General features: G+C 39.1%; 2 protein-coding genes across 14 annotated transcripts in view; both read left to right on the forward strand.

Moving 5' to 3' along the window:
• The first annotated feature begins 241 nt into the window (after nt 1-241).
• myl4 (myosin, light chain 4, alkali; atrial, embryonic) lies at nt 242-2989 on the forward strand. Its single transcript, XM_016271960.1, has 7 exons — nt 242-497; nt 1580-1607; nt 1702-1851; nt 1933-2106; nt 2321-2398; nt 2494-2537; nt 2646-2989. Exons 1-6 carry the CDS (start codon nt 393-395, stop codon nt 2520-2522), a joined length of 564 nt encoding a protein of 187 aa, XP_016127446.1. The 5' UTR covers nt 242-392; the 3' UTR covers nt 2523-2537; nt 2646-2989.
• Nucleotides 2990-5834: 2845 nt separating this feature from the next.
• Nucleotides 5835-15024, forward strand: part of maptb (microtubule-associated protein tau b) — a 50065-nt gene continuing 40875 nt past the window's right edge. For 7 of the 13 annotated variants that reach the window (XM_016271916.1, XM_016271911.1, XM_016271917.1 and 4 more), the window contains exons 1-2: nt 5835-6090; nt 7119-7215. The gene's annotated coding sequence lies outside the window, so the exon portion shown is untranslated. Of the gene's footprint in view, nt 6091-7118; nt 7216-8956; nt 9028-9155; nt 9188-15024 lie in introns of those variants that run through there. The other 6 variants (XM_016271904.1, XM_016271905.1, XM_016271907.1 and 3 more) reach the window with 6 other exon arrangements.

Here is a 15024-nt window from a genome sequence, read left to right on the forward strand (position 1 = left end):
AAATTTGGAGCTCCATTCTCCTCAAAGGTAAACCCAGGAGCTGCCTGATTAACCCAATATCTTCCTAGAAAAGAGAGCCAAACTTGCTTCGCCAAAACAATTACGAGTTAGATATCTAGTTTAAAACTTTGAGAGCATAATTACAAACTATAAATTATGAATATTGGCTGAATGCATAGCAGTGATGAAGGCAGTTTACTGGTTCTCATCCGTCATGTGCCCATCACAGGGGTTTGGCTTGTGAACCCGTAAGCTTTCTGTCCTTGTTTGGCAGGTGATGATGGGATGGACCAACCTTGCTGAAGCATTGAGATGGGTATAAAACCTCTCGAAGGTCATTCTCATTCCTATTCCCCATCTCACACCCTCTTGCTCACCATCTTGGTGGAAGAATGGCTCCTAAAAAAGCTGAACCGAAAAAGGAGGCGGTAAAGCCAGCACCTCCTCCTGAACCAGAAAAACCCAAGGAACCTCAGTTTGACCCCAAAAGCATTAAGGTAAGTACACTTGCTGTACGGTTCTTTGTTGGTATTGCTATTTTACTAGCTGCCCAGTTTTAGACCATGGTGAGCAGACACAAGTGAGTAGACAAAGTAAATTCCTCCCTAAAGTCATCAGGAGGTAAGCTTAAACCTTAAAGGGATAGTTCACCCAAAAATTACAATTCTGTCTTTAATTACTCACCCTCATGTCATTTCAAACCCGCAAGACCTTCATTCATCTTCGGGACACAAATTAAGATATTTTTTATGGAATCTGAGAGCTGTCTGACCCTGCATAGACAGCAACACAACTGAAATGTTCCCAAGTCCAGAAACGTAGCAAGGAGATCTGTAAAATAATCCATGTGACATCACGGGTGTCACATGGATATAAACATCAGATATAAACTCACAAGTGCGAGATAAAAAGTTGCATGCAATTACCTGTTTTATATTTTTATTCTGTGGCAGAAATAAGCTTCAATAGGACCAAGACATCCCACCTTCTGGCTGTGTTGAGTTAAAAACATTTGTATATCGACTGGTCTTTAACCTTGTTATTAAAGTATGTGACATTATGTGCCCTGAACAACATGGCTCAAATCAATCAAATAAGGTTAAAATGTTTCCCACAAACTTTAGGCTTTAAAACCCCAGTCTCAGTTGAGTACATACTCTATGTGAAGACATAAATGTTTCTTCATATTGATTTGAGACCACATATGTAACTTTAACTAACCTGATGGTCAGTGATGGTGTCTGGACAATTGAAGCTCGCCTGAGGTCAGTATAAAAGAGCTTCCATGCAGGTGTCTGCAAGCTCCCATATTACAGTTTAACATTCCTGTTCTGTTGTCTGAGTGAGTGTCTCTCTCATGTGGACAATAAGGATGAGGTTTCACTGTAATTCCCTCTGGTCCTAAAACAGACGTCTGTTATTCTTAGTCTCAATGGGTGAGGAACAGCTGACTTTTGTTGAATGGAAAGCTTCTTTAGAGAACTAAAACATCTGTATTTCCATTGTTGTTGTGCCTGTTATACATTGTTTGGACGTTCAAGTTGCTTATAGAAGTTCCCTAAAATCTTTTCCCACCCAGATTGAGTTTACAGCTGATCAGATTGAAGGTAAGCCTTTGCGAAACCAAGTAGACCTAAATTGACATTTTTTTTCATACCTCTTCCTCATTTAATACTACATATCAATATCCTATCCACACAGAATTTAAAGAGGCCTTCATGCTATTCGACAGAACTCTTTCTGGTGAAATGAAGATCACTTACGCCCAGTGTGGTGATGTCATGAGGGCATTGGGTCAGAATCCTACAAATGCAGAGGTGCTCAAAGTACTTGGCAAACCCAAACCTGAGGGTGAGAGGAATAAACTGTGCTTGACAGCAGGCTAAACCATGAATAAATTTTTAATGTGTCTCTAATATCTATTTTTTCTAGAAATGAACACCAAGTTGATTGACTTTGAGACGTTCCTGCCTATGTTCCAACACGTGTCCAGGTCCAAAGATCAAGGCACTTTTGAGGACTTTGTTGAGGGCCTGCGGGTGTTTGACAAAGAAGGGAACGGCACTGTAATGGGCGCCGAACTTCGCCATGTACTTGCAACATTGGGTAAATACAAAACACTGCTACACAGCAGCTCTTACACCGTGATACAGTATTGCTAACAAACCCAATGAGTGCTTTGTTAAATTAAGAAGAGATTTATTGGAACATAAGCAGCTTTAAAAAAATCTGTGTTTGACTCCTGGATTTACATATTTACTGTACCTTGAGATTAACGCTGCCAGAAACAAGCACGGAGTATCACATGTCGTGCCTGCAGGTGAGAAAATGACAGAATCAGAGGTAGAACAGCTGATGGCAGGACAGGAAGATGGAAACGGCTGTGTCAACTATGAAGGTGTGACCATTTTCCAAATTTGAAAAGCTAAAGCTAATATATTCTATATATTATTCTATCATTTAATCTTGTCCTTTTATCCTTTTCTCCCACAGCATTTGTTAAACACATCATGGCTGGATGAAAGAGCTCAGATCAGGTGATTATGAATTTTAAATGCAATGATGTTTGATACTGTTTCCGATTAGGATATAGATGGAGAAAGGACGTTCTAATTTAATCTGATTGTCTCACATTTTCCTTTTAGGCACTACTGTCCTCTGCAGTTATCAACAGTCCTTCAGCCCAGCTCTACGCTCTCTAATGCCCTTGAACTAGTTTTCCTGTATGAGATTCTTGTTGCACAGATTTTCTACTACATCAAACTAAACAATTATTTTGTAATGCATTGCAAAGAGCAAACTCCCTCCAAGTGTATGTTGAAATGTAACAATGTTTACTTCCAATGCATTTGTTGGTATATTAGGCTACTGAATGCTTGTAACATTACAGAAACTTATGTCAATGATTTTTTTTATGTGTCAGTGCACATCCACAAAGTCTAAAACTCACTGTCAGTTGGTATAAAAATAAACAAACATCGAAATTAAAACGGACCTTGCCTCAACAGTCTCTGTTACCTACTTTATAAGACACAGCTGGAGCAGATTTCTTATAAAAATGGATTACAGCAACAGCTGGAAAGAGAAAAGACTCTGGATCACCAGTGTCGGTGTGAATTACAGATTTACAGCTCAGACAGGATGAACGACAAGAGGAAATTCACATTACATGTGTAAAAAGTTTCTCTTCTAAGAAGGTTTCTTAGATCCTCTAGAGTTGCATTTTGGTCAATAGTCATTTGGTAAATGTGTTTAAATAAAGTGTTTGTCATAAATGTGATGTGATATAGATGGAGTAAACCAAAAAGATCACATACTGTGACCTATGTGTAATTACTATTTCCAGAATTTTTATACAACAGATGCTCAGATGTTTGTTTCTTCATGAAGAGGTTTATTTTGCGACAGTGAACGGCTAACTGTTCATTTTCTCACTTTATCCCATATTAGTACGGAATTAAATATCTAAATATTGATTTGAGCTCAAACTATTTTATCATTTTACCCATATATTATTCTAAAACCACTTAGAAAAAAGTTGTCCATTACACACTCTCAGAAAAAAAGGTACAAAAGCTGTCACTGGGTCGGTACCTCTTTAGAAGATGCACATTTGCACCTAAAAACTCCATATTGGTACCTTAATTAGCACATATTAGTATCTTAAAGGTACAAACGTGCCCTTTTGAAAATATACCTCCACAGTGACATATTTTGTACCTGTTTTTCTGAGAGTGCACTGAATAAAATAAATGCCCTATAGCAACAAGGCATTTTAACTGCAAGGGACAAAAAGTTATTTTCACTGCAGTCAATGACTGCCACCAGTTGTCTGTATAAAACGATCGGTCACCGGTGTGAAAATAGAGACATGAATTTAGATTCAGTTTCAGTTACCCCAACAAACAGTCTGATATTATACAGTGTGATCATTATTAGGAATATCTGACCACTGGATGTCCAATCAGAATCAGGGTAGCCTATTCCAGAGAGGCTAGGTGAATAAAATGATCCACAATTTGTGTATACACACATGGCTATATTACAGACAGCTCATTCTCATGGATTAGTGATAGACATGTGTGGGTCCACAGCTGGCAAGTGTTAATTTACAGACCAGAACAGCTCTCCATTCAAAGGCTATTGTATTTTTCCTGTGTGTCCTTGTGGCTCATGGCAACGGAGATGCTGTCATTTGTCTCCCTTATTGTTAGGCTGTGGGACACAAGCATCTCCTTTGATTTTTCAACACAATGACTCATAAATAGCACATTAGCTTCAGCTGTGTGCAGCAGGATTGAGAAACGCCGAGGCAGAGCAGGTTATTGTGTTACTGACATATGGAGTGGTAAGACGTGCAAAGATCTATCAGCAGCAGTACAAGAAGGGATTCTTCTCAGTTGCAGCCAAAGCTGCTGGATTGCTGTGAAGTTTTTCATGCTAAATATATTTACATCCAGAAATAAACTGCTACTTCCTGCCTTGTTGCCAGGATACCTTTATATTCACAATTGGAATAGCAATGTTCAGTTCATTTTGTTTGACTATGGCCTGTATAGACCCATGTAGTCATAGTGTAACATTCTCTTGAAACAGATTTGCAGCAACACCAAAAACAAGAGGATAGCTACTGAAAAAATTAACTAGTGTTGTCTTACCAATATATAATATCTTGTTCATGTTTTGTTATAGTGGAGACACTATCACGCCCACGGAACGTTGGCTAAAGGTCTGATGCATATGGCACACAAAAGTGGAAACACTTCAGAAGTTTGGAAGTCATCATCGGATTGGTTGAATTCTACAGGATCTCCGGGAGACGTGTGTGTCGCGTCCTTTTACGTTCCGTCTGGAAACTAAGATGGCCGTGGCGCCAAACCCCCTCACGAAAGAAGAAAGCCGCCGTGTTTACAACTGTAAATGAGAGCTTATCAGGATCAACTAAACGATTTTCAAAAGTATGTGAAATATTTAAAGTTCGCGGCACAGAATCTTTAAAATACGTCCGAGAGTTTTACACACCGGTCTGTTATTGTGGCGACATTTCCACGCCCCGAAACGTGACGCTAAAACGAAACGAACTGTGATTGGTTGTTTGACATGTCGATCAAACGGCCTCATGGGCGGGCTTTAACCAATGAAAGCTGCCATGTATTCGCGAGACTAGTTGTCACAGGTTTTATTTCAGTAAATATTTTTCAGGATATATTTTGTATTGCTCTGGAAAAAAACATACATTTACCCAAGTTGCGATTAATAAATTGACATAAAATTACATAATTTCAATTTACTCAAGTGCTATTATGAAAAATGATATTATAATACTGTTTATTACATTACAATTTTAGAATGTTTTGAGATAAGTGACGCTAACAATGGCAAGGTGTAACAAATGGATTTTATAAAATGTTATTATGTATTTTTATTTTGAATTAAACAAATGTGCATACATTAATATCAAAAAGTCAGATTTCCACTGAAGAAAAAATCAACTACCTCAGTCCTGAAGAAGAACAGACAACCAGTCATATTGACAAGGCTGAGACGCCATCTAATGGCCAAAAGTGTTTGTAACAGCCAGACTGCAACAAGATCATCATTTGAAATATTAAAGTTTGATGTATCAAAACATATTGAAATAAAGAGGGTTTAAAAATCCAACCCAGGAAGACAAGTCAGTGCAACAAACATTATCAGGCCATTAGCTGTCTCGCATAGAAAACGTCTAAAAAAAATATGCCTACTCATTCACATGTGGGCTAGTTGCTGAGCAACTCCCACCCAAGCCCAACCTCAACCAAGCGCTCTCAGAAGAGCATCTCACACATCTGAAGAACACGAGGACATTGAGAACATCAACAGCATCGCTCTTTTTCATACAGTATTCTAAGATAATCTATAGTACTGTTTTTACATGTAAGAGTTCCAGATAACTTGCTTAGCAATAGGAAGGAGGAGGAATTTACATTTGATCTTGCAATTTCTCTGTCTTTTGGGATAAAACAGCAGCAGGTTGTGCAGCGGGGAAACAGAGGAGCACAAGGACTCTTACTGTTAATGTGAAGCTGTGCAGGTGAAGGACTTGGCTTGGTATGTAACTCGGGGGAATATAGCTGAATTTGGTGGGGGGCAGATGGTGCAGTGTGTGTGAGTGAGAGCTTGTGTGTATCATGAATGTCTGTTAAGATTAGACTGTAAAAATATATAGGGGTTGATCATAAAAGTACACTGTTTTTAAAACAGTAACGTATTAGCTTGCTGCATTGTGCAGTGAATCAGCAAAAATCGGACCCAAATGTCTAAGATTTTCTGTAGAACCAGTTCAGAATAACGAGAATAAATGTCATATTTCCAAGTAAAAGTAAAAAATAAAATATTTGAGATTTCGCCTTTAGTCCTCCCGTAACAGGTATGGACACCCTTGCATTAAAGTGTTATTTTAGTAGCCTATCATTTACATACTTTATAGTTTTTTCATATTTTGAATTTAATTGTATTGTTATATTTTATGCTTTTACTTTCATTTTAGTAACATTTTATTTAGTAATTTTGTGTGTTTTCTGTCATTTTTTAAATGTCTGCATTTTTTTAGCACTGCAAGTTAAACTAAATGAAAATGAGAAATTATGCTTTGGCAACTAGCTGAAATAAATGTATTTTAAAATGTTATTTTATTTGTTAATGTTTATTTTATTCCAAGTAATTTTTTTTATAAACTGTTTTGGTTTTTAATAACAAACCCTTGTAGTATTTTCTATTCAAGTTTCACACACAATTTTAAATTAGTAGTCTCTGCCAGGGATTCAGGGGGTTTCTAAGGGGGTCCATGTCTTTTTCTCACACAGTATAAAAAGCTACTTATAGGGCTGTATGAAAATACATAGACACCTTTATGCTTAAGGTATCAAAAAGGTTTGTAAACCCTACTTCATTGTTAGAAAGCATCTGCCAAGATCGTAAATGTAAAGGTAATTCCTGATCACAACGCAGACACCCCTAAAATATATAACGTAATGTAACACACATGATAGCATTCGGTTAGTTGTGAATATCACAGAAATGTCATGTTAGTAGTGCACAGAGCTCATCCTGACATCATTCTTGATCTCGCTCTCTAGCGCCATCCTCTCTTTGCAGGACGCTGAAGGAACTGGCAGGGTTTGTTCACTGCTGACTGCTGCAGTTGGACAGACAATAACTCAGTGTGCCACAGAGGTAAGTCAAACCGGTTTACAAACTCAAAGACTTGTATTTAACAGCAATGCATCATTAATCAAGCACTGATATATGCTCTTAAGCCTTACCACATTTTTTTTTTACCCCTGCGAACAGTATATTGGTCTTAAGATGTTAGTGAATCCGACTGTTGGGTGTGTGACTGAGACATAACGGGCCTGATTTTCGTTATAGTTTGATCTAGAGAAGAAAGAAAATTCATGTAATTTCTCTGAGATTGCGTCGATAAGAAAAACTGCACATAAATCGGATTGCTTTCTTTATGCATTCGCACCAACCGGTAGTTATGGTCATGGACGCACAATATAGACAGTAACCATTTTATTTTCATTTAAAGAATATTACATTACATTATGTTTGTCTTTTAGCATGGCATGCAGGAATTTCATGAAATCTCGAGGCAGTGTGGCGACAGACGCATGCAATGCTTCACGCGCACGCGGTTTGCCGGTGTGGAAAAACCTAGAAGTATTGAGACACTGATGATGGAGCATAATGTGGCTCACACCGGTGCGTTAAGTAAGTCTGGATGAAAGGTGCCAGGTTTTTTCCACAGGTCCGTTGTGGTCATATAACGAATGACAAATCGATAATCGGGTTTTATGCGGCTTTTGCGCGTTGCCCTAATCCGCCTGACAGCGATAAACGGACTCGACGCGTCGCTGATCCTCCGGTGTAAAGCGATTTTCGCAGTTTGCTCTCGGTTGAGAATGGTGCTGAAGTTGCATGTGGCTGTTTTGCCATGGTTACACAAATCGCTATAGAATATTAAAGGTCTCCTTTATCTGTAGATTTAAGGTGAGTTTAGAACGCACGTCTGTGAAAGAGCCCTCTCCCCCCCCCCCTAAGCGAACACCGCTTATTGAAGACGCTGACCTTTGTAACACCACATGGGGCTTTTGTCAGGGCGACTCTTTAAATAAAACCGTCTATTGAACGAAACTGTGATATCACACAAAAAGACGTTCACTAGCCTAATGGGAAATGGAAGCAACAAGCCCGAATCGGTAACATATAATCAATTTCCCATGTATTTTTATTGCTTCAGTTTATATGTAAGCTGACCGTTAAACCACATAAAACTCATTTTTTTCTATTTCTATTTTTTCTGTTTTATGATTTGTATATCCTCCGGTGTAAAGCGATTTTCGCAGTTTGCTCTCGGTTGAGAATGGTGCTGAAGTTGCATGTGGCTGTTTTGCCATGGTTACACAAATCGCTATAGAATATTAAAGGTCTCCTTTATCTGTAGATTTAAGGTGAGTTTAGAACGCACGTCTGTGAAAGAACCCTCTCCCCCCCCCTAAGCGAACACCGCTTATTGAAGACGCTGACCTCCCCCCCCCTAAGCGAACACCGCTTATTGAAGACGCTGACCTTTGTAACACCACATGGGGCTTTTGTCAGGGCGACTCTTTAAATAAAACCGTCTATTGAACGAAACTGTGATATCACACAAAAAGACTTTCACTAGCCTAATGGGAAATGGAAGCAACAAGCCCGAATCGGTAACATATAATCAATTTCCCATGTATTTTTATTGCTTCAGTTTATATGTAAGCTGACCGTTAAACCACATAAAACTCATTTTTTTCTATTTCTATTTTTTCTGTTTTATGATTTGTATGAGAATACAAGGATGCGTAGACTTAATTCTGCATTTTCAAGGCAGCGGACACACCTTGCTCCCCCGCCCTCCCCGTCTCTCTCTCTCTCTCTCTCTCTCTCTCTCTCTCTCATCACGGCTGTTGCTTGGCCACACTCTCATCATCCTCGCCCATTGTTCGCTCCGTAAGTACAATTTCTTTTTAAAAATAAACATTATGAATTCGAAAATCTTGGCTGTAACATTTGAAACGTAACGGTCGACTTGCATCTCTCTCACTTCCTCCCCCACGCCCATCTCTGCCTGCCTTTAGCCCAACGGCACTGTCGCCTTCGTATCGAGTATGTATGTAGCCTTTCATTTTTATAATGTTTAAAGATCACGAAATGACATTTGCGGTTGGTATTTCAGCCTGGTTTTATAGCAGTGGCTCTTTCTGGAGGAGAAGTTCATCGATATTTAGGCTAATGGTCGGTCGGTTGGTATTCTGCAATACGTTTTTGTCATTGCCTGTCTGTGCAAATTATAAACACGCATCTGAACCTAGTTTACTAAACACGTTATTTTGAGCCAGTGTTATTAGATTGCAGAAAATTAAAGAGGAAATTAATAATATGGTCACAGAGTTCAAATATCAGAACAAAAAGATACAGCAAGGGATGTACAAAAAGAGCTGAGGAGATTATTAACTAGTCCTCCGTGTTTGTTTTGAACAGATTTACAAAACCAGACATTCCAGTAAAGCTGACAAACATTATTTAAATTTCCCACTTATTAACTGAAGAAGTCAGGCTAATGCTAGATGCTGTCTGCAGGCTGCTATCTGTAAAATAAAAGCCAAAAAATAGTAAATTAATAGTCTGGGCAGAGGGGGTGGCTTTTGCATGCATAAAACTATGCATGCAGAAATCTACTGAAAGACAGTTTCCCCTGATTAAGACTTATTATTAAGTATTTTTTCTGACAGTAGATCCCACCGTCATACAGAACCAGAGTGCTTTCTGTCCAGTTATGCCAAGCATAATCTAATTAACCATGGCAATTAAGGAGACCCGTGTAACATTAGGTAAATCTGATTCGTTTACTGACCACGCAATGAAGTGTGTGTTACTCCTGTCAGACAACAGCCTGTTACTTGCTTCAGTTTCTCACTGTTAGTCACTTATAGCTTCAGAATGGAGGAGGGTGGGCTTGATTTCGAACCACATTTCTCCTTTCATTTAGAAGATAATTAGCTTCTTTTAATGACTGCATCATAATTTAGCTTAGTTCATTAAAAAGTCGTAATGATAAGTCATTTAATCAATATTCTCAATGAATTACATTACAGTATGTAGTAATTGAGTCATATGTTTTAGACCATATGCTGTCAGAGGGTCTCCACAGGGGGGATGTGAGCATTAGAGTTCACTTTAATTTCATTAGAAGAGCCATTATCGCCCAATAAGATCTCAGGAACGTCCGGGGATACGACAAACCAGATTCAACAAGTCTTGAGATCCCATGTAGTGTGCACTGCAGTCCTGAACTCCCTGATGCACCATGGCAACAGATGACTAACTTCCTGTGTGCAGCGGCTGGAGATCACAAAAATGTGTCTTGCACACACACGCAAGCTGATTTCATGGTGTTTATACATCTTATATTCTCAATATTGAAGCCAGTTGAGTAGTTTATGATGTCTGTGCCTCACAGCTATCTGCATCCGCACACATTTTGTGGTGGATGTATATCACCAGACTGACATTTTCCTCTTCATGCAAGCATCTGTACAACACATTCACGTAAATGCCAACCGTCCTTTTCGGGGACTGAATATTTTCATATGCTAAGTGGATCATTCTGTTATCGGCAGCGACTTTGTCTGGCAGCATGAGCATTATTTCATGTCAGCCAGAGACCGCGCGCACAAATACATTGACTGCTCCGCCAGTTGGTTAATTTAATGTGCAGATTCAGTTCAGTGAGGAGTGATCTGAACTCTTGTGGAGTCTGGGCAAGACTTGGGCTGTGGGTCTAGACCACATGGCAGATGGGAAGATGGGTCTCTCGGTTAGATCAAGGACATCTCTGCTGTTGGAGCAGGTGTGACATGGGCAAATCACCACAGCACTTTTTATGCATAAATGAGGCTTTTAAGTCATGCTTGTAGTAATCCATATCATTTACGTTCTCTTTGAGAATGCTCCTGACATTATTAGTCCTAATAATCTTGTTCTGAACTCTTTTTTTCTATACAAATAAAGGTTCTATATTGGCATCAGTGGTTCCATGAAGAAACTTTAACACTGATAGAATTTTCCAAATGCACAAAATGTTCTTTAAAATGATAAAAGTTATTTATATTATTAAAATGTTCTTCACACTGAGAAAATAATAGAACGAAACTTTAGCTAAATCTTGTGAGGCTTCACCTTCACGATTACAAACCTATATGACTTTTTGTCATCTGTGGAACTCAAAAGGTATATCTCTAAAGAATATCTCACTTTGTTACATTTAAAGTGAATTAGGAATGAAGCCATCAAGCTCCAAAATGACCAAAAAAGCATCATAGCTTGAGCACTATATTCCAGATCTTCTAAAGTCATATGACAGCTCTGCACTGTAATTATTTTTTAAAGTTCTAAATAAAACAAAGATTATTGCAGTATGCTTTACAATCAAATACTATTTCAGTTTTTCTTCAAACATTCAGGTTTAATTCAATGTGTTACTAGCTATTTATTTGTAATTATTTGTGAAATTAATTAGCAAAATTATTTCAAAGTAATTCCTACACCATTTTTTTTCATACAACATACCAACTTGCTATTATTTATGAAGTAGTCATTATTCATGGAAAGTCTTTGCCCAAGCTCACCTTGATGCATTCATGAGACAGTGATGTCTGATTTGTGAACAAATCATTGTTTTAAATTCAGTGAATGAATTGATTTGCTCAAGAATCAGACCATTCTAGTTCTCACTAACTCAATGATCCAGTCCCACTGGATATCAGATCAATGGATTGACGATTAATAGTAAATAACCTATTAAATTCAGTCTCTCCCTCAAACAAAGCTACCATTTGGCTTTATAAGACATGGTGTAGAAGCTGTGTGGACCACATTTTTGATATGTTTATGATGCTTTTTTATGGGGCAGTCGTGGCCTAATGGTTAGAGAGTCGGACGTGGGGGAGTGGATGACCAGCACTCTCTTCCACACTCAACACCACGACTGAGGTGAGACCCTTGAGCAAGGCACCGAACCTCCAACTGCTCCCCGAGTGCTGCAGCAAAAATGGCTGCCCACTGCTCCAGGTGTGTGTTCATGGTGTGTGTGTGTTTGTTCACTACTCACTGCTGGATGGGTGAAATGCAGAGCACAAATTCTTGGCCACTCATCACATCCTTTCCTTTACTTTATGGGGGAATTTTGACAACCATGGTCCCCCATTTACTTAGTGGCCAGAAGATTTTTTTAAATGTTCACCTGTTAAGTTTCACTAAAGAAACAATCCCAAACAGGTTTGAAATGGCATTTAAAGCGATAGTTCACCCAATAATTAAAATTCTGTCATCATTTACTCGCCCTCAAGTAGTTCCAAACCCATATAAATGTCTTTGTTTTGCCGAACAGAAAGGGAGATATTTTGAAGAAAGTTTGTAACCAGGCTGTTTTGGGGCACCATTGACTTCCAAAGTAGGAGAAAAAAATACTATGGAAGTCAATGGTGCCCCAGAACTGCTCTGTTTCCCACATTCTTCAGAATATCTTCCTTTGTGTTCTGCAGAACAAAGACATTCATATAGGTTTGAAACTACTTGAGGGTGAGTAAATGATGACAGAATTTAAATTTTTGGGTGGACTATCCCTTTAAGTTCTGAATTTTTTTCAGAACTAGCTTATTTCTTTAAACACATAAGCTTGATTTTGGGGAGAGCCAATGAAAGGATAAGCTCCTAACCACTGGATTTAGTGTTTACCAGTTAATCTTGCTGGCTGGTGTAAGCATGCTGCAATGCTTGAGAAAATACTGAACAATTTCTTGATCAAGCCGCACCTGCCATGCATTTGGCACATGTAGAATTTTTTTTTATTATGCAAGTAAGGAATGTGACAATATTTACAATGTAGAACGTAGAATTGCAGCCATCGCCCGCACTGATCCTGCTGCCCAGTGCTGGAGCTCTGCGGGAACAAAGAGAAAGAAAGAATGAGAAAGAGATGGACTAAAGGGTGGATAAATGAGATGGAGAGATGGCTGCACATTTCTGAAGTGCAATCTGCACTGCTGGGATGGACAAAACTAGGTCAGAGGCAGAGCGGAACCCAACTGCGCACAGACAGGGAAGCTAGCAGAGTTGCCCACCCTTCAATAACAACCAAAGCACACACACAATTATTACCTTTCTACAAATTGTAAAAAAAACAGTCAACAATTTCAAACTGAACTGCCCATAGGAAGTAGTTTCACTTGAGTGGACTTGACTTGGGTGTTTGTTTTTGCTGCTGCATTGTTGCAGAGGCATTCCAGAACCATCTCCCGGACACTTCAATTACACCGCTCATAGGACACTTATGTAATTGGTCCATCTGAAAACTCTGAGAGAGACCCATAAATTTAGTGAACAGACCCGCTGAGCTGGAAAGGACAGCCTGGTTAATTTAACCCTCAGAGAAGCTAAGGTATGAGTGTCTCTCTGGGCTGTTAAAGGGGACAGATGATAAAAGCTAGTATTTTAGTTATAGGGCAATGACCACCCAGATATGGAGCTGCGTTCAGAGTATAGTAGGTGGATTTAAGCTCAGACATACCCTGTCTAAGGAATAGCTACCATGTCTAGACAATCGTCTAGACAGTCATAGTTCATCTGCCTCCAGCCTGTTAAAGACAGGGTAGGTGATTTGGTTCAAAACATTTTTTGTTAAGATGGTTGAAAGTCTCTTCCCATCCCGATAGCAATCACTAAGTTAAAGGTGTATTTACCTTGGCATAGTTGAATAATAACAGTTCTGTACATGGAAATGACATACCGTGAGCCTCAAACACCATTGTTTCCTCCTTCTTATGTAAATCTCATGCATGCAAAAGACCACTGAAAAATAGGCGAATCAGAACATAATACCGACTGTGACTTTACAGTCAGGATCACTAATAGTTACGCCCCCAACATTTCCATATATCCGCCCATGTTCTTGGCCAACCGAACCTGCACAGCCGAATCACCAGAAGTTCTGCAGGTATTGTGAAGAAACAAGCGAGGATAATAGCGAAAATAGCAGATCATGGAAATAAATGTTATGTTTCAGGCTGTGCAGGGGATGTGATGTGCAGGGATGGGTTGGTGTCTGTATTCAAAAAGGCACGGAAAACAAATAATGCGCGTTCTAATAAAATAACGCGAACCACTAAAGGGACATGGTTAGCTGCTTGCTAGCGGTAGCCTGTTACATTACAGTACATAAGATTTCACTTGCCACATAAACACAATACAAGCGAGAATAATAGCAAAAATGGCAGATCATGGAAATAAATGTTATGTTCCAGGCTGTGCAGGAGATGTGATGTGCAGGGATGGGTTGGTGTCTGTATTCAAAAAGGCACGGAAAACAAATAATGCGCGTTCTAATAAAATAACGCGAACCACTAAAGGGACATGGTTAGCTGCGTGCTAGTGGTAGCATGTTACATTACAGTACATAAGATTTCTCTTGCCACATAAACAGAGTAAGGAGAGATGACTGAGGATGATGGTGAATGATTTACAGATCCTGAGCACCACTGACAAGCATCTCATCTTGTAAAATGTGTGGTAAGTACTGCCGCTGTAGTTTAAACATAGCACGTGCGATCGCAAATCTCGAAAGTGAAAGTAAAAAGCGATTCGAAAACAGTTTCAATGCCCCGCATATTAATAGCGGCTCCCTGATGCCCGCATTTTATATACAGTATAATTACCCAACGATATAACTGTGAGAGACAGTATTGAACTATATTTTTCCCTGTGTTTCCTTCCTGCTGTGTGAGCTACTGAAATGAGCCGCACTGTGAAACAGCCAATCAGAGCAGAGCTCAAAATTGAGCCGCACTGTAAAACAGCCAATCAGAGCAGAGCTCAACATTATTATTCATGACCCTTCCAAATAAGATAAAAACAGACCATTTCATTCTAGGGACAAATCCTAGGGTTGTA

The sequence above is a fragment of the Sinocyclocheilus grahami genome, unplaced genomic scaffold (assembly GCF_001515645.1).
Source record: "Sinocyclocheilus grahami isolate Dianchi unplaced genomic scaffold, SAMN03320097.WGS_v1.1 scaffold66.1, whole genome shotgun sequence".
NCBI lineage: Eukaryota > Metazoa > Chordata > Actinopteri > Cypriniformes > Cyprinidae > Sinocyclocheilus > Sinocyclocheilus grahami.

Excerpts from the sequence above, each read along its gene's own strand:
- myl4 (XM_016271960.1), top strand. The coding sequence starts at position 393 with ATGGCTCCTAAAAAAGCTGAACCGAAAAAGGAGGCGGTAAAGCCAGCA. Across the intron at positions 498-1,579 it reads TTGACCCCAAAAGCATTAAG|ATTGAGTTTACAGCTGATCA; the intron begins GTAAGTACACTT and ends TTTCCCACCCAG. Across the intron at positions 2,399-2,493 it reads CGGCTGTGTCAACTATGAAG|CATTTGTTAAACACATCATG; the intron begins GTGTGACCATTT and ends TTTCTCCCACAG.